Below are 21,691 nucleotides of genomic sequence, written 5' to 3' on the forward strand. Positions count from 1 at the left end.
CTTATAATTCTCGCTATGACAGATGTAGGTTAATAACATGATCTACCAAAAATTGCACCACCAAAGCAGCCAAGCTGTGTTATGCGGTTTGTGTTTTTTTCCACAATTCACAGAGGCAACTCTCTAATTAATCGACACAGAATAAGCAGGGATTACTACATTTTAACGATGAATAATAAAGCCTAGCAAAAGTAATAATTCTGTGTGTTGTCACTTGATTTATAAGTTATAATGGCTTATAAATCTTCTATTTTTAAGGAAGAACCAATAAAGTTCTTAATGTTTGCAAGTCTCTAATCGGATTGTATTTCAATCTTGGACAAAATCTTAGACAACGCATTCATATTTTAATTACTAAACTTATTCTTAAATATGTCTCTTCATCATGGAATTCTAACTTATTGCGTAATCTTCTTAAAGTGCAAAAATTGCAGAATAATATATTTACAGCTCTTTGCACTCACGGAGAAATTTTAACTAGTGTATATTCCTCTGCATCAGATACCACAATTTTCTTACATATCTAAAGGTTAAACCCGTCAGTGAATTCCTTTTACAAAGAAAGCAAAGAAAAAATGTTTGACGTCTTCTTTAGTCCAAAATCCATAGGAAGGATTCTAGTTTTTGTTCATTCACTCCTCATCTTCTCAATCGTGTAAGCAACTATGGATAAAGCCCATGTAGATCGTTATTCTTCGATCTCTGGATTCTCCAGCTAATGTTTTTTCATGCCAGGTACTTTATGCTCCATTTGTAAACGAAGCATTTTCCATTCTGCGGGAGTAGCAGATGCAATATTTCATTCTTAATAAAACTTTTGTAAGAAGAGCTCAAAGCTTCTAATAGAAAATGCATTCTCAAAATGGCCATTAAGAAGATAATCCACTTTCTGCTTTCGTAACAACTGTCATTAAAGAAAAATGTTTTGTCTTCCATTTTATGCCCTTACATGTCATTGATTATTAAATTGAATATCAAAGAAGATAAAAAGCACTTCAAAATACCCACAAATGCAAGTATTTTATAGAAATCTAACGGTCGTAGCTATTTTCGCCTCTTTTAATATATAAATACGTTTATTACAAATATTCATGCAGGACAAAGGCAAATAATTCCAAAAGACTATAGTCAATAATATTTTAACAAAATGTATGGGTTTTGATCCTTAATCCTTGTAAATTTTTAACATACTTTCTGGTATGTCATCAGATATAATATTTCAAATCAAACATTAGACTTTTCTAAAAATCTGAATAATTTTACGGTTTATCGGAACAAGAAATGCATAGCCGGCAAACCTTAGTTTCCTGACGTCAGATAAAAACATTTAATGACAGATTCTGTGTAACATTTTGAGACACAATCATACACAGGCTATTAGATTTTCAAACCCAGAAAATATTAAAAATCAACTATGTCCTCACCGGGACTTAAGTCAAGGATCATCCTATTCCCAGATAGATGTGCTAACCACTTATATCTCAAGAGCACACAGAGTAGAATGAGATGATTCCTTATATTCTTCCCTACTTAAATGACTACTAGGGAGAGTCGCGACACCCAGTAGACCAAACCCAGGTAGTAAAGAGTTATCGTATTAGTTCAAGCGCCTCTCTAGAGAACGTTTTAATTTGGGGGGAAGAGAGCAAAGAAAAAAGGAAAATCAGGTGTACCGCTGTCCGGATTTGAGCCGTGGATCTTCCACGCGTTAGCTGGATGGTTAGTTGTTCCTGGATGCAGTTGCCTAACGTCAGCTCACTTACACCGTGAAACCGTGCATGCTAAAAGTGATAATTCCTTATAATTTGATGACAATCCTCGAAATTTAAGAGTCATTTTCTGTCGAAATCAATGCAAACTAAAACTAAATTTTTCTAACTATTCCAGTTTTGTGATTAAATATTCGAATGAACTCAAAATGTTCGAAATATTGTTTTGCTGTCTAAAAATATATGAATAATATAAAGAAATGTTTGCTTTACACTGCTCAAAAATATTTCACAATTCTGTACGTCTAGGTTTATATCTATTTAGTCGAACTACAAAATTTAAATCGAAAAACTGAAAATTCATGTCTCGAAGAAAAGAAATATTAAATGCTTTAAATTTATATACAATTATACTAACATATATTTTTTGCACAAAATTGATCTTTTTCCTGAAATGACATGCCAAATGCTTCAGCAAATTTTATAAACGTTTGTTTTAACAAATTTTTCAAAGCATTGTTCAATTTAATGAACTAATCACATTTAAATTTTTGTAGTTTTTTGATTCGGTACATTCTTCCAAAAACCTTTTTCGAAGTATTTTGTCTTTCCCGAAATTTCTGAAAATTCCCCTGTAGGCGTTCCAAATAGAAATTAAATCAAAGTTCCTTTCGCGAAGACATTCGTTTATTCCTCGACACGAAATTAATTGCGAAGTCGATAGCTTTAATTAACGACATGCAGTTTTTAAAATGCAGTCTTTCTTGAAAGTTTTTCATCTTCTAGTTGCCCAAGAGGGAAGAAAAATGTATTAATGCAAAACTCAGCAAAATTCTTCTTCTTCCAGCCCAATGATGGGAAAATTAATAACAGATGCGATACGAAGCGTGAACTTTACTTATAATCCAGGTAGAATAATATGAGGTCCACTTTGCTTTGCAGGGAACCAAAAATAATTATATACAGTTTCTAATTTTCCTTTCATTATAAATTTAATCATCATTTTTTTTTCAATGCAACAGAATTATATTTTCAATAAATAAGCATTTTTATTGCTTTCATTTGCTTCCTGTCAGCATTTGAAAAATGTAAATTATTGTTGGTTTTATAATAATAGAATTCAGATTATCCTCCAACTTTCTCTTTTAAACGTTCTAAAATTAATGTCATTTAAAAAAAATATTAATTCCCTTATAGAGACATTAGGATTTTCGTAGTAGGAGTGATGAAAAGTGAGCAACGCTTTCGCCGGGAAGCGAACCATGGACCTCTGGAATACGCGCTCAACATGTAGACCACTACACCACGAAGGCACGCTAAGAACGCGAGAGAAATACCTTATGCCCTTATTTAAAAGATGAAAATAAGAGTTCATCGAAATATCCGTTTTTCTTGTCTACAATTTTAACGAGAAGTACACATAAACAAATTTTTATCAATAAGCTCTAAAATGAATACCAGGAATATAACAACTGAGAACGTCTGAGTTATAAGAGCAGATAACCCTCCCCACACACACACACACTATAGAAACGCGCATAATTTTTGGCTTCCAAAAACTTTAAGTGCCTAATAAATCTTACAGCCTGATCAAGTTGTAGGGTTTACATTTATTTTAACTAACATTTATTTTAAGTTTAAACTATCTTTCCTGTCAAGCCTTACTTTCCCCTGGAACTGCCAATGGCAGAGTATGTAAATTTTAGTAGAACGCGCAAGGATTCAAATTATCAGCGGAAGTATTCTGAGTTAAATAGAAAGGAAACGAGTTCGAGATGTGCTGTTCTTACTTCACGAGCGCGGAGGTAGTTAGCCAGAAATTGAAGAACCCCGCGTTTCGGCCTGTGTGCCTGCCTCGGAGAATTGTTAATCGTTCAACGTGATATTCAAAGTTTGCTGAATTAGCAGCGGTATTGTAAAACGCGGTGAAGTTAGTTACTTTTAGAGAGCCTCGTAGTTAGAGTCTTGTTATTATTTCTTTTCAGGTTCTTATTTTTTATTTTACCGCCGGGTCGGCGTAGTTTGTGAGCGTCAAGAGCACGCAATTGTAACTTCTTAAGTTGAATAAAAAGGGACTTAAACCCTTAGCAAGACTCTGTCTATTTTCCAGTTTCAACAGTCACCTCTTGGTTGCATGCAGGTTGGAGGCGCGCAACTCTACATTGGCGCCCGAACACTTATCGAACTGAAATGGCCGAAAATCGGATGGACGCCGCGGGACAACACCAAGAAATGGCAAGCCAATTGGAAGGATTTGGATACCTGGTCCAGACTTTGAGTGCGTCAATCAAGCCAAACGTCAATTTCGACGGAAAAAATTCGGTGGCGATATTTCTAGAAGGCCTAGAAAATCACTTTCAGCTCTACCCTGTGCCGGAAAGACAAAAAGTTGCCATCGCCACATCCGCACTAAGAGGACAGGCCGCACTATGGTGAAAGAATATAGGCAAATTTTTATTAGGGGAATTTAGAAGCCAGACATATACATTTGAAAATTTCAAAAAATCGTTAGTAAAGGCCTTCCCCATAGTAAAAGATCGCGCAAGGCTGGAAGCCCAACTATATAATTTCTATCAACGGGATATAGAAGAGTTGACGGACTTTATTCTACGAAAAATTAAGCTGACGGATATGCTGTATGGGAAGAAACCCGACGCGGAGATTATTGAAATAATCTTACCAAGATTGTTACCTGCTGTTCAAGACTATTTCGAAATTAGAAACCCAAGCACATTGCAGGAGCTCTTCGAATTGGCGGTGAAGTTTCAAAATCGCAGAATAGCGGAAAAAGCTAGAGGGGCATCGTATTATCAAAGTACCCGAAGGCAATCTTCAAATGAGCAAACCAGAAATGCAAACCGCTTTTATGGGGGAAAGAGCTATCAAGCTAACTCATCGAACCTCGAAGGTCAAGGCCCAAAAAGAAAATTCGAAAACAAACATCCGCGTACCCAGAAGGCAGAAGTTGAAAGGAAACCTTTAAACGAGTAGAGGGGCCTGTGAAAGCGAGGGTCCAGACCCCGGAACTTTTAAAAAAAACCCTCAAAAAACATTTAAATACGGTCATCGTAAAGAACTCACATCTACCAATTATACAAGTCCTGGTTGGCGATGTACGAGTAGAAGCCCTCATCGATAGAGGAGCAGAAGGGAATTTTATGAGTGAAACATTCTTCAAAAAGAATTTTTATAGGGTACGATTATTTAAAACCAACAATACGGAAATTATAGCGGCGCAAGGAAAAACCTGTCACTGCATCGGGAAATTATCATTAAACATACAGGTGAAAGAGGAAAGTAGTATTAATTTTTGTAGTGAAGAATCTGCAAAATCCTCTTATTTTAGGTATGGAGTTTTTAAGGGCCGCGAGGGCCAAATTGAATTTTCAAGACAGTTCTATTGTGCTGAAGATGAACCAGATGGTGGTGGAACCTGTGGAACAACCGCAAGTGGACCTTAGCCATCTGAATTACCATGAAAGTCAAGCCATCCAGCAAGTGGTGAGTAATTTTTCTAACTTGTTTTCAGAAAAGCCTGGTAGTTGTCAAATAGTTACGCATCAGATACAATTAACTGCCGAAAAACCTTGTAGGACTAAACCATATCGTTATAACAAACAAAAAGACGTAATCATCGAAGAACATATTCAGGAGATGTTAAAGAATAAAATAATAACGCCCATAAATAGTGAGTACGCGAGTCCAGTCGTACTATGTAGGAAAAAGAACGAGTTTCCTCCTTCGGATAAAAGGGCTTGGAGGTTTGCTATCGATTACAGAAAACTAAATAATATTACTAAATTCCCAGTTTACCCTTTGCCGGTTATAGAGGAAATTATTAGAAAGATCAAATCTACAAGATACATGTCTACTTTGGACTTAACGTCTGGCTACTATCAAATAGCTATGAGACCCGAAGACATACATAAAACCGCGTTTATAACAAATACGCATGCCCTTTGGGTTGTGTGGGGCCCCATCAACATTCCAGAGAGCTATGGACATTGTTCTAAAGCCTGTCCTAGGAAAATCGACTTTAATCTATCTAGATGATATAATTATAACGAGTAGTACGTTGGAACAACACATTAAAGGTCTAGAACAAGTTTTTAAATTATTAAAAGAGACCGGTCTTACAATTAACGCCTCAAAATGCAAGTTCGCAACTAAAGAACTTAAATATCTCGGTTATAAAATTTCGCAAAAGGGTATAGAAACGCAAGATTCAAAAATAAAAGCAATCAAGAATTTCCCACCGCCCAACACCGCCAAGAAACTTTCTTCTTTCCTTGGGTTATGTTCTTACTATCGGTCTTTCATAAAAGATTTCGCTAATATTGTTGAACCCCTCTTAGTAATTAAAAGAAAGAGAAGTAAATTTACGTGGACAGCGGAAGCAAATACCGCTATCGAAAGATTAAAAGAAGCGCTCATCAATGCCTCTGTTTTGAAATTCCCGGAGGGGGACGAAAACCTGGAAATTGCAGCAGATGCGTCAGACTATACGGTGGGTGCGGTTCTTATGCAAAATAGCCATCCTTTGGCATTTTTTAGTAAAACGTTGAATCACACACAAAGGAATTATACAGCTACAGAGAGAGAAACATTAGCCGTAATAATGGCTGTACACAAATTTCGAGTTTATTTCGGCAAAGCGCCAGTAACAGTCTTTTCGGATCATGCGGCTGTTGGTAGACTTTACTCGGGGAAAATCCTAACGCCCAGGTTAATAAGATGGGCTTTAAAACTCCAAGAATATAATGTCAGAATAAAATATAAACCGGGTAAGGAAAACAATGTAGCTGACGCACTTTCTCGTATAAAACTGGACGATGAAGGAAATGAACTTAAATGCGCTGTGTTGACTTCAAAAATTTTAGATTCTAGAGATAAGATTATCACTGAACTGAAAACTGATCCTGAATTTGGAAATATCTATGCATATTTGAAAGACCCCGAAAGCTTTGAGCACACAGACATCGATGCGATAAGAAATAGAGCAGAAAACTATGAAATAATAGATAATTTATTATTTTATACGAAAACAACAAACGAAAATCTTGAGTACAAACCAGTCATCCCAGCCTCGCTTCGATTAAGCATTTTGAAGGAATTACACGACGCGAAAACAGCGGGTCATTTAGGGGTCAGAAAGACTTTAAAAAGGGTACGCGAGGCGGTATATTTCCCGGAATTATACAAAATAGTAACTGCGTATGTCAGGTCTTGCAATCAATGTCAGTTAATAAATTATATTAATTACAGCCCGGCCGGGTACTTAAATAGCATTCGCGCTACATTTCCGAATGAAATTTTAGGCATAGATCTTCTTGGTCCCTTCCCCCAGAGTGAGTTAAATAAAAATCGTTTTCTTTTTGTAATAGTAGATCATTTTTCAAAATGGACAGAATATGTTCCACTTAAACGCGCGTCAGCCAAAACAATCGCAGATGTATTCTTACACAGATACATTTTAAAATACGGTGCACCGATAAAAGTCATTAGCGATAACGGAAAACAATTCGTTAGTCAAATATTTGAAAAAATATGCACTGGACTTGGCATACGCCATATCAAAATGGTTCCGTATAGACCACAGGCAAACATAGCAGAAAGAGTGAACAAAAACATTGTAAAAATAATTCGCAGTTACGTTAGCACACATCAAAAGCGCTGGGATGGCTACATAAATGAATTAGCTTATGCTTTAAGAACGACAAATCACGATACTACGGGAAAAACCCCAGCAGAATTATTTTTAGGTCGAAAGTTAATTACGCCTTTAGATAAATTATTCTTTGTGCAACAAAGAGAGCAAGAGTTTAAACAGAAAGATGTGCAAAAACTTATTGATCAGGCGCTTAAAAGCTGGGATACGGCAAGAAATAAGCAAAAAGTGTATTACGATAGAAAACGCCGTGAAGCAGATTTTAAAGTTGGGGATAAAGTATTGAAGCGGAAATTTTCTTTATCAAGTGCCCCAGACAATTTTACTGCAAAGTTAGCTCCAAAATTTGAAGGCCCCTATGTAATTCAGGAAATCAAAGGAGTCGTATTGTACCTTACGAACGAGAGAGGGGAGATCTGTAAAGCAAGTCCCGACCAGGTGAAAAAATACTATAATCCAAATTATTTTGAAATCCTTAAAAGTTTCTTGCAGGACTCAAGCCTAAACGAAGTAGAAGGTCCAGAAATAACGACAACCGTTCCACCACCCAAGAAGCAGAGAACTGAAGAGAGACCTAGCCCTTCTACAACCCGGACGACGGTACCAAAAAGAAAAAATAAAAACTTTCAAACTCCAGCATTTAAGAAAAACAAGAATACAGATGCACCGCGTAAAGAAACCGTGGTAAAGAGGAAAACACCACCTACAACGTATCACAATAGAAATTATACATCAAGGAGAACGCTCCCAGGGCCAGAGAGTCAGGTGGAAACAAGGCCGCCGTTCCGGAAACTGAAAAGACAGCAGGAGGAACGAAAATACCAGGAACAACAGAAGAAATTCAAGAACTCCAGACCGGAGGACGTAAAGACCAGCCGTCCAATGCAAAAACGAAAAAGACAACAACCGGACGATTACTCCGCCAAGAGGCCAGCATGCAGATGACGCAAGAGAAAAACTAATGTGGACGACACTCGGAGGTTAGTAAGGAGAAGATTGACGTCCATGAAACCTATAACGTGGGAACAATTTTGCCAGAAAAGAATGACGGAGTTTCAATCATCGAAAACTCAAAGATAAGTTAAAATCTTCAGTAATTTTTTTTTCTTTTGTTCCGAAATGTTATGCATAAGTACGAAGTTCTATGTTTGCATAAGTACGAAGTTCTATGTTTGCATAAGTACGAAGTTCTATGTTTGAAGTTCTATGTTTTGACATATTAAGTCAATATGTCTCGGTTGAGACTTAGTTTTGTTTTACTTTATTTAGCTAAGGCAAAAGTATTATTTTCTTTAAGTATAAAATCTAAGAAAAAGCATTTTCTGTTGGTCGAAAGACTAATTCTGTTATGTTAAAGCCAAAATTTGGCCGAAGATAAAAATAACTTCGTATTCTTGTATTAATAAGAATTTTAGTTTCAGTGCCGCCAGCTTGGCGAAGAATGAGTAAAGTAAAAATTTATTTTCTCTTATTCATTTTATGGTAAATTGTAAAAATCATATGTATTAAAATTTTGTAAATATACGTAAATACTTGAAAGTTATGTAAAAGTAGAATTTAGTCTAGAAGCATAAAATTTTAGATACTAAAAGTAAATGCTTAAAAGCAATGAATTCGATTTTAAGTATTAAACTGTAGAGAAAATCATGCTTTAGAGCGAAAGCCTGCATGTCTAAAGATGAATGAGGGGAAGTTAGAATGAATGTGTTTTGTAGGGTTCTCTACCTACACTTGAATTTTTTAAGAATGTTAAAGTAGCTCATCGAGTTCTAGAATGTCGAGTAAGGTGTGTCTATTTGGTCGTTGAATTCTAACAAATCATGATGGTTAGGGGAAGTATTGTAAGACTAAAACACAAATATTCCCGTTTGACACCACACATGGTGGAGAGCCAGGGTAAAGTTAAATCAATGCTTGAATAATTGAATGGATGTGAAGTAAGCAGTAACTAAGGAAAACGAATCGTTTAAAAACAAAAATTTATTCAGTGTCAAGAAAGTGTAAATTATAATGTATTTAGAAAGATACTGATACTTATTCCTTCCAGATGCTGGAAGGAAAAGAACAAGATTGATTGATAAAGTCCAGGAAACGTTGCTGTAAGAAGAGAGATTTATATAAGTATTGACAGAAATTTAGTATACATTTTGTTACATAAGATTTTTTTTGTGTAAACGAGGCTCTTACCAGTTAGTTCAGAATTATAGAAATTTTACAACAGGTCGTTTGTAGGACCTGCTTCCAAGTTTTCCAAATTCTGGAAGCGGCAAATGTAGGGTTTATATTTATTTTAACTAACATTTATTTTAAGTTTAAACTATCTTTCCTGTCAACCCTTACTTTCCCCTGGAACTGCCGATGCCAGAGTATGTAAATTTTAGTAGAACGCGCAAGGATTCAAATTTATCAGCGGAAGTATTCTGAGTTAAATAGAAAAGAAACGAGTTCGAGACGTGCTGTTCTTACTTCACGAGCGCGGAGGTAGTTAGCCAGAAATTGAAGAACCCCGCGTTTCGGCCTGTGTGCTTGCCTCGGAGAATTGTTAATCGTTCAACGTGATATTCAAAGTTTGCTGAATTAGCAGCGGTATTGTAAAACGCGGTAAGGTTAGTTACTTTTAGAGAGCCTCGTAGTTAGAGTCTTGTTATTATTTCTTTTCAGGTTCTTATTTTTATTTTAACGCCGGTTCGGCGTAGTTTGTGAGCGTCAAGAGCACACAATTGTAACTTCTTAAGTTGAATAAAAAGGGACTTAAACCCTTAGCAAGACTGTCTATTTTCCAGTTTCAACAGTCACCTCTTGGTTGCGTGCACGTTGGAGGCGCGCAACTCTACAAAGTGATTAACACTGCTTTATTACAATATCAAAGGGAATTACAGAAAAACGAATTGGTAGACAGTCATACCGATGCTCATTAGCGTACACTTAGGATATATATTATATTTCTATATAGCATTGTTCTAACATAAGTATTCTGACACAAAATCGGACATTTTCTGATATGGCGTATCAATTGTTTTTCATATTTTGATTCTACGACTCAAATTATGTCAAATTGCCAAGTTTCGTAAAAATTGCCAAAGTTGTTTTTAAAAAATTAGTTCTCAACATTTAGTTCTTCAATGTAATTGAATTAGGTGTAAACTTATTAATATGTATTTTTTATGAAACTCACTTGATTCCTCTTTTAACAGTTCGAAATTTAGATTCAATCCAAATAAAATTCGGAGCTATTTTCTGATCTGTTTTTAAAATTTGTATTTTTTAGTACTTCTTATAAATGTTTCGAATACTTTTGAATTGTAACCTGTAAAATTTTTGCCATCATCTTATAGTAGATGTATTTCTATGCACACTTGCAAAAAATTAGAACTGTTTATTCAAAATTTCCGAAAATATACGGAAATTTATATATTGGCGCGTTTTGAAATCTTGAATATTTGTTATAAGCGATAATAACGTAAAATATGGTTTACGCACTTTGTCGAAATAATTTAAAAGATATTGATACTTTAATACTAAGCTTTAGGCTGACGTCAGCACGAATTTTACTATCTGGTAATATTACGCTATTACCAGAGCCTCAGCTGACCGGCTAAGAAAAACCTTACTTCAAAAACATCAAGAAGAGTGAATTATGCAGATATTACTTGAAAGAATGAACGATTCATCTTTTATTTCGCTCATGTACAATGAATGGAAAAGGAAAACTGGTACCATAAATTAAGAATTTCGCCAAGTGAGTTATTCTTAAAAAAAAGTGCGCCAAGGCAAGTTTTAAAATTTCTCTAAGTTTCTCACCAAATTTTACAAAATTTAATATCTAGGGCTTAATTTGGGACGTATAATCGTGATATGGAAACACGTAAATATGCTATTTCAGAAAATACTATTTTGTGTCAAAAAATAGGATTTTTTGACACAAAATAGGAACAGTGTACATTCTAGGAAAGTTAAATTGCATCAGTCGGTCCAGTTAGAACGGGATATACAGAAGTGTCTATATCTTTTCTGTGTGGTGTACGTAACATTGTATACTTCTTTCCCGATATCCTGATATTCGTTACTAATATTTGTCATTCAGTGTCACTCGCTAAACATCGCAGATGAAACCGTCGCGAAGAAAAAACGTAAGGTAAAAACAACGTCATGCAAATCCACTGTATGAAAACAAGGAGAAAACATCGCAGTTCTAAAATCTTCGAGGCATAAAACATAGTTGCCGAAAATAAAGCTCAAATTTGCCAACTAACAGGAAGAACTGAAAATGCTTTAAATTTTAAATAAGAATAAGCATTGCAATGAAACAAACAATGTTCTCATGAACTCTGGTTTTCAAGAATTAAAGAAAAAATCACAAAAATAGAGATAACTCGTTCAAAAATAAGCCAATCCGTATAAAATTTTAATGTGATGTCAAATAAAAATTGTTGAGTAAAACTGCTTTATGCAAACTAGTGGCACTACAATTGAAATACATCATCTGCGAGGAGCATAAAATTGAATGATTCAGAGCAAGCCTGCAAATTTCGCTGTGATACTGCAATAAGAAATTTGGGATGGCCAATTTGTAAAAGTGACCATTAGGCATCACTTTCCAGAAGAACTGCGATGGAGAGCTATTGCTATTGGGAGACTAGAGGCAGGACAAAGTCATACAGAAGTGATCAGATGGCTAAATATGAATCTTTCTGTAGTTCATAGACTTTGGCAACAGTTTCTAACCACAGATTCGGCATCTAGGCGGTTCAGCCAAGGACGGCCAACTGCTACCACGAGCGCTGATGACCGATATTTATTGTTACGTGTACGAAGGTATAAAACCTCAACTCAGATCCTCCCTTGCCACAGCCACTGGAAGGTTGGTGTGAACGTCAACCGTGCGTAGAAGGCTTCACGAAGAAGATCTGTACGTGAGGAGACCAGCCATTTTCGTGCCGCTAGAGTCACGAAGAGAAGAGAACGTTTGAGGTGGGCACGTCAACATGTCCACTGGACAACTGATCAATGGAGGGCTGTTCTCTTTACGGTTGAATCTATGTTTAGCCTCTAAAACGATAATAGGCGTTATTTGGTTTGAAGAAAACCTAGAACCTGTTATCATCCATCAAACATTCGAGAAACAAATGCATATGGAGGAAGCAGTGTCTATGTTTGACGTGTTATTTCTTTAGGTGGACGCACAGACCTCCATGTCTTTCCACGCGGGACCATTAGTGATCAGGCTTATAGAAATGGCATCCTTGATGCTTATGTGCGTCCTTATGCCCGGAAAATAGGTGATAATTGCCTACTATAGAACGGCAACCCTAGACTACACAGGGCTCGCATCGTGGATGATTTTCTCCAGCAGAAAACAATTCAGCGCATGGAGTGGCCAGTTCAGTCACCAGACCTGAACCCTATCAAGCATGTTTGGGATGCTTTAGGAAGACAAGCATCTGCTCTCAGTTCTCCTCTTCAGACACACTTGCAAGTGCTTTGCATGAGTAATGGCTCTCACTTACTACGGAACTGACCGACTACATAATTGACAGCATCGCACATCGCTGTATGTGTTGTATTGCTTCTAGAGGAGATCATACTCCATATTGAAGGTAATTATTCTATACCAAATTGACACATCTGATTTGCTCATTTTATACATATGCTAATTTCTATAACACCATAACTGATAACTGGGTAATTTCTTTTCATGTTATTTTATACTTTACTATGTGTTGTATACTGTGGGTCTGTGACATTAAATTTTATGTGTAACTTTTCGAGTTATCTCCATTTTTGTGATTTTTTTCCTTAATTAATGGTAACCAGTATACATTGCTTAAACTTCATCATTATTACTGAAAAGGTCTTCCAAAAATTTCACCGGTATCGTTATGCAATAAATTACTTTTTTGATAAAACGAAATTTAACTCTGATTTCATTTTATTTAAATATTCATTTATTGCATCGATAATAAATTGATTTCAAATAAATAATAACAAATTACAATAGAGTCTTACGCATTTAAAAAAGAAATAAGCTTTAACTACCCACTTTCTGGAGGCGATTTTAAAATTATACATACACGAATTCATTCGCATGCCCCTTGTACCAAAAACAAGATCCAACTTTCTCTAATGTAGCTATAGGAACACAAGCTATCGCGCCCTTCGCCTTAAAAATGTTTTTAAAACTACATTATTATGAATTTGTTATGAAAATAGATGAGAAACACTTTCTATGCACCAAACAAATTTTAATAGCTTTTAAAATATAAAATTCTCATGTGGAGTCTATTATACTTTTCGAAGTAAAAAACGTGACAAATCATTAACTCATTCGCCGAAATTTGAACTGGGATCTTCCGATTGCGAGTCGAGCGGATTTCCAGTTTCACAGCGAAGGCATGCAGCAGAGAAGGAGAAAATGCCTTATAGTTCCTCCCACTTAAAAGGCGACTGTGGATAGGAACCCGATCGCTAGATCCAGGTGGTGACGAATTATCGTTCACCACATTTTAGCTCAAGTGACACTTGCAGAGTGATTAAGTATTTATCGAAACAGAAAGCATGAAAAATCAGAAACACCCTCGCCGGAATCCCCTTGTTTCCCAAATGCTGGTTGGATGTGCCCTCAGTTACGCGAAGAAGGTACGTGAATAAGAAGGAAGAAACTTCTTACATTCTTCCCCGCTTAAGGACAGGTTAGGTTATTTAATTACGGCAAAGCCTCGAGGGCTATCTGCCTAAGAGGAGGGATGCCTTCGTGGAGGACTTTCTAAGGGGAACTGGCTCGTATACACGTTACACATGAGGAAAACCACGAAAACACTCCTGCAGGCAGCCCGTTCGCGGGATTCGAACCTCGAACCGAACTACCAGTGTTCAGCGACTTTTACTGCTCGGGCGCTGGTGGGCTATCCGCTTAAAGACAAAGAGGCAGAAGAGAAACCAATCGCCAGACCAAGGTGATGGGGACTTATAGCCCCCCGCATTTTATTTCGGGCTCAATTTGTGTAATTTTTTGCATTTTTTTAAAGCCAGGAAACATGACCAATCAGAGATGCCCTCGCAGGATTTGAATTCCGGACCACCCGACTGCTAACCGAACATCATTCCAATTACTCTACGAAGGCACAAGGCAAGGAATTAGAAAATTCAGTACGTTCTGACTAATTAAATCTCCTAGACTTTAAAATTGGAGAACTATTCATTGAAAGCAACTGGCAATGAAGCTAAAATAATTTTCCTTCATCATCAGTTTACGCAAATGTGCATGAACTTTTAGCCTTTTATTTTACTTATAAACCACTCGGTTAAATTAATATATTTCACAAGATGTACAGCAGGAATATATCAAATAATGCTTAAATCAGTTCTGTTTGCCTGAAGGCTACAAAACAGAAAGTCCGATTTTCAGTTGAATCTAGATGTATGACAACATACAAAACAGTTACTTCGATTGCATAAAATATATTGTTCGATTTCGTTTATTTGGTATATTCGTTAATGTTATTATAAATGATCATATTTGAGTTAATTTGAGTTATATCATAAAATGTCTGCAGTAGAATATTAGGTACACGTTATATGGAATAGGCATTAATCATTCATTTTATATATTTTATATAAATACAAATTCATTTAAAAATCATTAATTTTACATTAATGGTTTTATGGTATTAATTAATTAATCATTAATTAATACCATAAAACCGTGATAAAGCGTTTTAAATTTAAATTTCTGTAGAATTTTATAAATTATAGGAAATTTCAAAATTTATACTTGGAGTTAACACTAAATGCTTTTCATCAACATTAATGTTTTCTAAGTTTTTGGCTTCCTATTTTTTCATTTATTGATATCAAAATTTGAGCTATATTGTGATTATAGCAGTTTTCAAATGCACCGAAGTTTTAAAAAAATTATTCTTTCCTACGGAAAAGTGATGATAAAACTTTTCAAGTGCAAAGATCTTTTAGGACTTTGATAATTATCAATGTCATAATCTTTACTATCAATGTTAAATTATTGAAATCCCCTAATACTTTTCAGCAGTCAGAAGTAAGCAAATTTACATAGCAAATTTAGAGCAAATTTATATAAACAAAAAAATGAAATAAAAATATAAAATTACAAAATGAAGTTTTGCAGATTTATCATCAGAATACAATATTAAACTTTACAGTAAACTTTTAAGCGAAATATGTTTTATAAAATTGTGATAAAATAATTTGAAGAATACGTGATGGTATAATATTTTTATTACGAAATTCCTAATTAGGAAAATAGGCATACTTTTATAAAATTCTAAATAGTTTCTTTAATTCCCTTTTCAAAATAACCTAACTGCAGTCTTAGAAATTTTATAACAGTTAGAAAACCTGCTGACAGCCGTAAATTCTGTTTATATTAGAAATAAATGGTTTCTATGCTGCTACACTGCAAACTTATTGTGCAAAAACTTAACGAATCATATGCAGCATTAGGTAAATTTATTCCGAAACTTAAAATTGATGGGAAAAGACAATAATTCAATATACCATTTGGATAATAATACAAAATTTGTTTTAAAAACTCTTTTTTTATATCCGTGTACTACAAAGTCATTTGCATTATGGATATTATTTCAGCAAAAAAAACTAATAACCTTCTAACTGTAATAAAAAATTAATTTAGTCTTAATTATTGTAAATACATTTTGCCTCATTTGAAATGCATTTATAACACAAAATAAAGTAAAAGAGCATGCATACAAGACGGTCTCGTATATTTCATCTTAACATGTTGAAAGCGTTTTACGAGAAAGAGAGATAATAAAACGAACTAAATATCACACATCAAGGTAAAACTAAGCTAATGTGTTTTCTTTTAAATTAAATGTTGATAAATTTTGTTAATATTTTCTTAAATGATAGACTAGATATGTGTAGATTATAGGGGCGATTTAAAAAGGGAAAAATATCGTCTCTCGACAATTATGGCATTAAGTAAATACTATGCGTATTTCTATCATATTTCATCTTAAATTAGAAACGTATCTAATTAAAAGCGAACAGCACAGAGTTTTCGATAAATTATAGGAGCAGTTAAGGAATCCATAATGCATCTACCACACTGATATCGTAATTAGAACACGTATTACAATTGTTTTCTGAGTATCATAGTTAAAAAGTTATTAATTAGAAACTTCAAATTTATCTTTGTCAATACTTTGTTATTTTCATTACTCTAGACCAGGGTTTCTTAAACTGTGGGTCGAGACCCCCAGGGGGGTCGCGGGACCTGCAGCAGGGGTCGCCGAAAATTTTAGCAGTTTTGATATTGTTTTAACTTATTATAATAATTTTACAATTACCAAATAATTTTACACAATGTATCTGAAAATAGATAAAGATAAAACAATACAGACAAAGGAAAAAACGAAAACGTTTCGACGCATTCTTTTTATAGTATGAACGTTCATTTTACTTGCTTTGCCCGTGACGCTGTCATTTTATCTGTCACTTATTTAAAATTTTCACATTTTTTATGTCTTAAAATTAGAAATTAATGTTAATAACCTAAAACTGCAATAGTATATTACAGTACAAGTAAAAAAATTGACAGTTTCACTCACGCGTGTGTCGGATTTGCGCAATACACATGGCGTCCCACAAAATTTTTGTAAATATTATGGGGTCCTCGGGGTCGCGAAAAAATCTCAGTGATAAAAAGGGGTCGCGACTGAGAAAAGTTTAAGAAACCTGCTCTAGACTATACTAACTCTTAAATTAATATATTAAAATATTGACGAGTTTTCTGAGTTGTTGAGTTGAGTTTGTTGAGTTTGTTATATTGAAAACATTATTTGAGATCTTCTATATATTTATAAAAAATTAGACCATTGGAAGATCATAAAACTTGTTGAAAAAAATATTATAAGTTAAATAAAAGAATTAAAACACAAAATGCACTTAAATTAGAATTAGAAACACAAAATAATGAAAATTATAATATATTAATTAGTTTCGAATTACGATATTGAGAAAACACTTAGTTCTTCAAAATAATCAGCTACACTTTTTTTAATTTTATCTAATTTAAATACATTTTTTAAATTAAAAAAAATATCACTTAAGAAAATTAAAAAATACTTTTCATTATAATTAAATTCTTATAATTATCTTAAATATAAATGCAAACTTTTAACAGAACGAAGAACAAAGGAGGAAAAAATAAAAAATTTCCTTTAATCCCTTCCCGTTAGAAATTTAACAAGGCACGTGTATTAAAATAAACACTAACACATAAAGGTGAGCTCTGATCACCATGAAAAAGTTCCTAGTTCTAAAACTATAAATGGCACGAGCAATTTGTTAATCTATGATTAAGAGGATTGCTGAAGAAACATTACTTACAATCATTTTTCCACAGAGATAAGCATATAGCGGCAGCTATTACTGTCAATACGATCCTCCTAATGGCATACCTCCTCCGGCGGAGGACCACTGCCCCACGGGGCCCAGTCATAACGGAATCAGTGCTGATCAATCACTGTCCATCCTTTTCGTGATTGTCAAGACTGATAAACGCAGTTGTCAGAAGGCTGGAGAGCAACTTCTTGCCCTGTCGGAACAATCGGGAGGACTGACATTCCAGTTCAATCCCGGCTAGAACGGGGGCGGGCTGGGCAAAGGTGGAGGTGCTCGCAGATACTGTATCCAGTCTTCTGATTGGTCGAACGGGGAAAGTGCTTCGTGTTTTTCAGATGCGCGGTTCAGCGGTGTTGTTTGGATACAAGGGATTCGTAAGTGAGAGAAGGTGGGAAAATGCCGATTTGGAGTGGGTGATGAACGGTTAATATCTGTCGACGAGTTGTGGGTGATTCTGTTTCGTTGTTTTCAAGAATTCTAAGTGTTGAATCCTATATAATGATAACATACAATTTTATTTTCGGTTCGCTGTATTTATTGGCATAAAATATAAAGCGGTAACCAATTTTTATTAAACTGCCTATTTTTTGCAATTATAATTTTTAGTATAAAACTACATAATGCTTATTGCATAAAGAGATCTAGAGATGTGTATGTTAATTTCAATGCTCACTTAATTGTTTCTGTTACCTAAACTGTAAATAAAACAGACAAAAGTTGCATCCGGGTTTAAAATAGCTACAAAATATTTATCATCAGCACTCCTCTAAAAGCACAAATTTGTAAAGCGTTGCAACACAAACCCTGCGTTTCAAACGAAATGGTGTATAATTTCTGCTTCATATGCTTTTTACTTCCTTGTACGAAGTAAAGGAAATATCGTCATCGCGAAAATTTCGAGTGTCATATTTCAATGAAAATACCCATTTTGACCGCTCCCGAATCCTTTTGAACGATGTTTCTGCGTGGCATCTGTACGTACGGACAGAATAAAAGACCCTTTTTCCGAAAACGAATAGTAAAGCAGATTTAAAATAGATTCAGAATTTATTTTTTTTTCGTGACATTCTGTACGTACCTACGTATGTATTTCGCTTAACTCAAAGATGAGTAGCCGCATGACTTTGAAATTTTGTGTATGGGATTGCTATAACATGCACTTGTGCGCCTCCCTATTTGGTTGCAATCAGCGACACCAAAAGTACATAAATATATATGTGTGTGTGTAAGAAAACAAATATGTAAATCAGCTTTATAATTCCTCTTTTTTTAATTTGGGTATTTCTCTTTATTCTAAAAAAATTAATAACATTCCAGGACTTCGTCATTTCTAGATCAATCTATGTCGCATCGCTTACGTAATACTGATGACGTAGCTAATTAGGAACTTGAACTCAAAACTTTGAGAACTGAAACTTTACCAGCCTAAACCAAAACCTTCCTCTTCGTGAGCTCCCATATTGGATAAATGCGCACTTTTAAGCTTGAACCCCTGTACTGCTTGAATACTATTTCTCTGTGCTCTCTTCTTATCGCAGCAGTCTTCAAAAATGTAAATGTTGTTGAATATGGACGATTAGGGTGCCAAGTTAACTACGGGCACAAAAGTTAATTCAAATAAAAATGGAACTTAATCTGCCTCGACTGCCAAGTTTCCTATTCATTATGCATTCTACACAATCATTCATCTTTAATACGGATCTACGATCTGTTCTTTCTTCGTTCTACACCAAATAACATTGCTACGATTCTACGTCTCACTGTTCCTACATCAGTACTTCTAATTTTGTTTTCATCACATACATATGTATAAGTTTGGTACTACCAATTGCAATAAAAAAACGGAGGTGCACAAACGGGTGTCATAGTTGTTGATGTTATAGATGTCATATACAAAATTTCAATGTGTTACGGTTAAACGTTTTTGAGTTACATGAGATACATACTACATACAAACGTGCAGAGTTCACTCAAAAATCCCTTCTAAATCCTTTTTAAATCCTTTTTAAATCTATTTTATAATCGGTTTTGAAAAAAAATGTTCTCTATTTTGTTCATACGTACAGACGTCAGGCAAAAAAAAAAGAGATAGCCAAAATGGTTTTGGGAACTGTCACAACGTAAGTTTCCGCTGAAATATTATATCTAAAGCTTTTCATGATTACACTACTTTCTTTATTTTACCCAAGAAAGTAAAAATACCACTGCTTCCAAATTATAACATAAGAATTTCTTTTTCTCAGTTAATTCTCAGAATGAACTGATGAATTAATTCTTCAACAACTAAGTATAACGTATTTTATATACAACTACTAATTATAATTCGCATTACTAAATAATGATTACTTTGATTTACTTCATATAAGTATTCAGCAGGGCTGGGACAAAGGTGAGGCAGCTTGCCTAGGATCAACAGGCAGGAAGGGCTCCAAATTAGATATGAAAAATTAAAAATACATTTTAGTAAAAGGTATTGGTAACTTTACACTCCAAATTTTATATCATCAAAATTTCATATTCAAATTTGATAAGGTAAATTTGCTTATAATTTAACCAAAAACTGTTCCGCACTCATGAAAATGAGATTTCTTAAAATATATAAATCACAATAAGAGAAAAGTTAGAAAATATTTAATAGATCGTTGCAGTGAAATTTAATTGTATTGAAACACATTAAATTGTCTTGGGTAGATACAATAGTCAGGTATAGTAAACGATCTGAAATACATGCTCCACATCTCGCATTTCGCTGGTTTCCTTTAATTTTTTATTCCTTTATTTTATTATTTCTCTCGTTTCCTTTGATATTTATTTTTATAATTATCTGGTTTCCTTTAATTTAATTTTTTCTTTAATTTATTATCTTTTTAATTAATAACTAAATAAGGGTTGAGTAAATGAAATAATAAATTAAAAACTTTCAGCCTCAATACTCGATCATCATGAATCGTCTTATGATTATCTATCTGAAGAAGAAGTAGAAGTACAGGAAGAAAGTTATTTTAGACAGAGAGTATTAACTGAAATAAAGCCTAGATTTGTAGACCTGGGAAAGCGACTGGAGAGCCAGAACTGTAAATCATATACTGAAAATAATAAAAATAAATAAATAAATAAATAAAAATCTTAAAGGTTTCAGATTTTAAATTACATCCAAAGAGAAGGTCTTTTATTTTTAGTCCAAAGGGATTTGAATCCCGAAGGACTATTAGTTTCGTTTTGGCATTTTGCGTCGGACTCATAAATGTCGGTTCACTTTTCAAACTGTTGCCACAAAATGTTAGAGTCCTGCATTATATTTGAAGAAATTAAATAATGAAAAATCTGCATAAATGTATGTATATTTCTCGTATTGTGATAAAACAACGGTACATAGAGCCATCGAATTTTGAATAACGTAATCCTCCAACGAATATGAGCATGTGGAAGACCAAATTTGAAATTTGAAATTTGTTTTATGATCGATTTCCTATTTTTTAAAACTTTGGCGAATTTTTGATTAACAAACTCAAGGATTTCAAAGCGAGCAATGGCAACGTTGTGCAGAAAAAACATTTTTATCTCCAGCGCGTGAGTCTCTGTATCGGAAATTCTAAAGATATGCTCGTTTTAAAACTATTTTGCGATATTGCTGTTGCACTGGATCTTATGGTTTAAGTGCGAGGAACATGATATTTAATAAAGAAAGGTAACACACAAAATGTTAAAAAACGCCCCTTTGGACGTAATTTAAAATCTGAAACATTTCAGATTTTTTTTTTTTTTTTTTTTTTTTAACATTTTGTCAGTTACCTTTATTTATTAAATACCACGTTCTTTGAACTTAAACCATAAAATTCAGTTCAAGAGCAATATCGCAAGATAGTTTTAAATTGAGCATTTCTTTAGAATTTCCGATACGCAGTCTCACGCG

General features: G+C 34.4%; 1 protein-coding gene across 1 annotated transcript in view; it reads right to left on the reverse strand.

Moving 5' to 3' along the window:
• Positions 1-18,009, reverse strand: part of LOC118191098 (sodium/potassium/calcium exchanger 4-like) — a 412,974-nt gene extending 394,965 nt beyond the window's left edge. Inside the window, exon 1 of the mRNA XM_085823409.1 lies at positions 17,764-18,009. Within this exon, the coding sequence (XP_085679535.1) occupies positions 17,764-17,875 (112 nt within the window). The 5' untranslated portion in view covers positions 17,876-18,009. The remainder of the gene's footprint in view (positions 1-17,763) is intronic.
• Positions 18,010-21,691: the final 3,682 nt, after the last annotated feature.

The sequence above is a fragment of the Stegodyphus dumicola genome, chromosome 9, assembly GCF_044657685.1.
Source record: "Stegodyphus dumicola isolate Sdum_Otavi_A_Nest chromosome 9, ASM4465768v1".
Lineage (NCBI taxonomy): Eukaryota > Metazoa > Arthropoda > Arachnida > Araneae > Eresidae > Stegodyphus > Stegodyphus dumicola.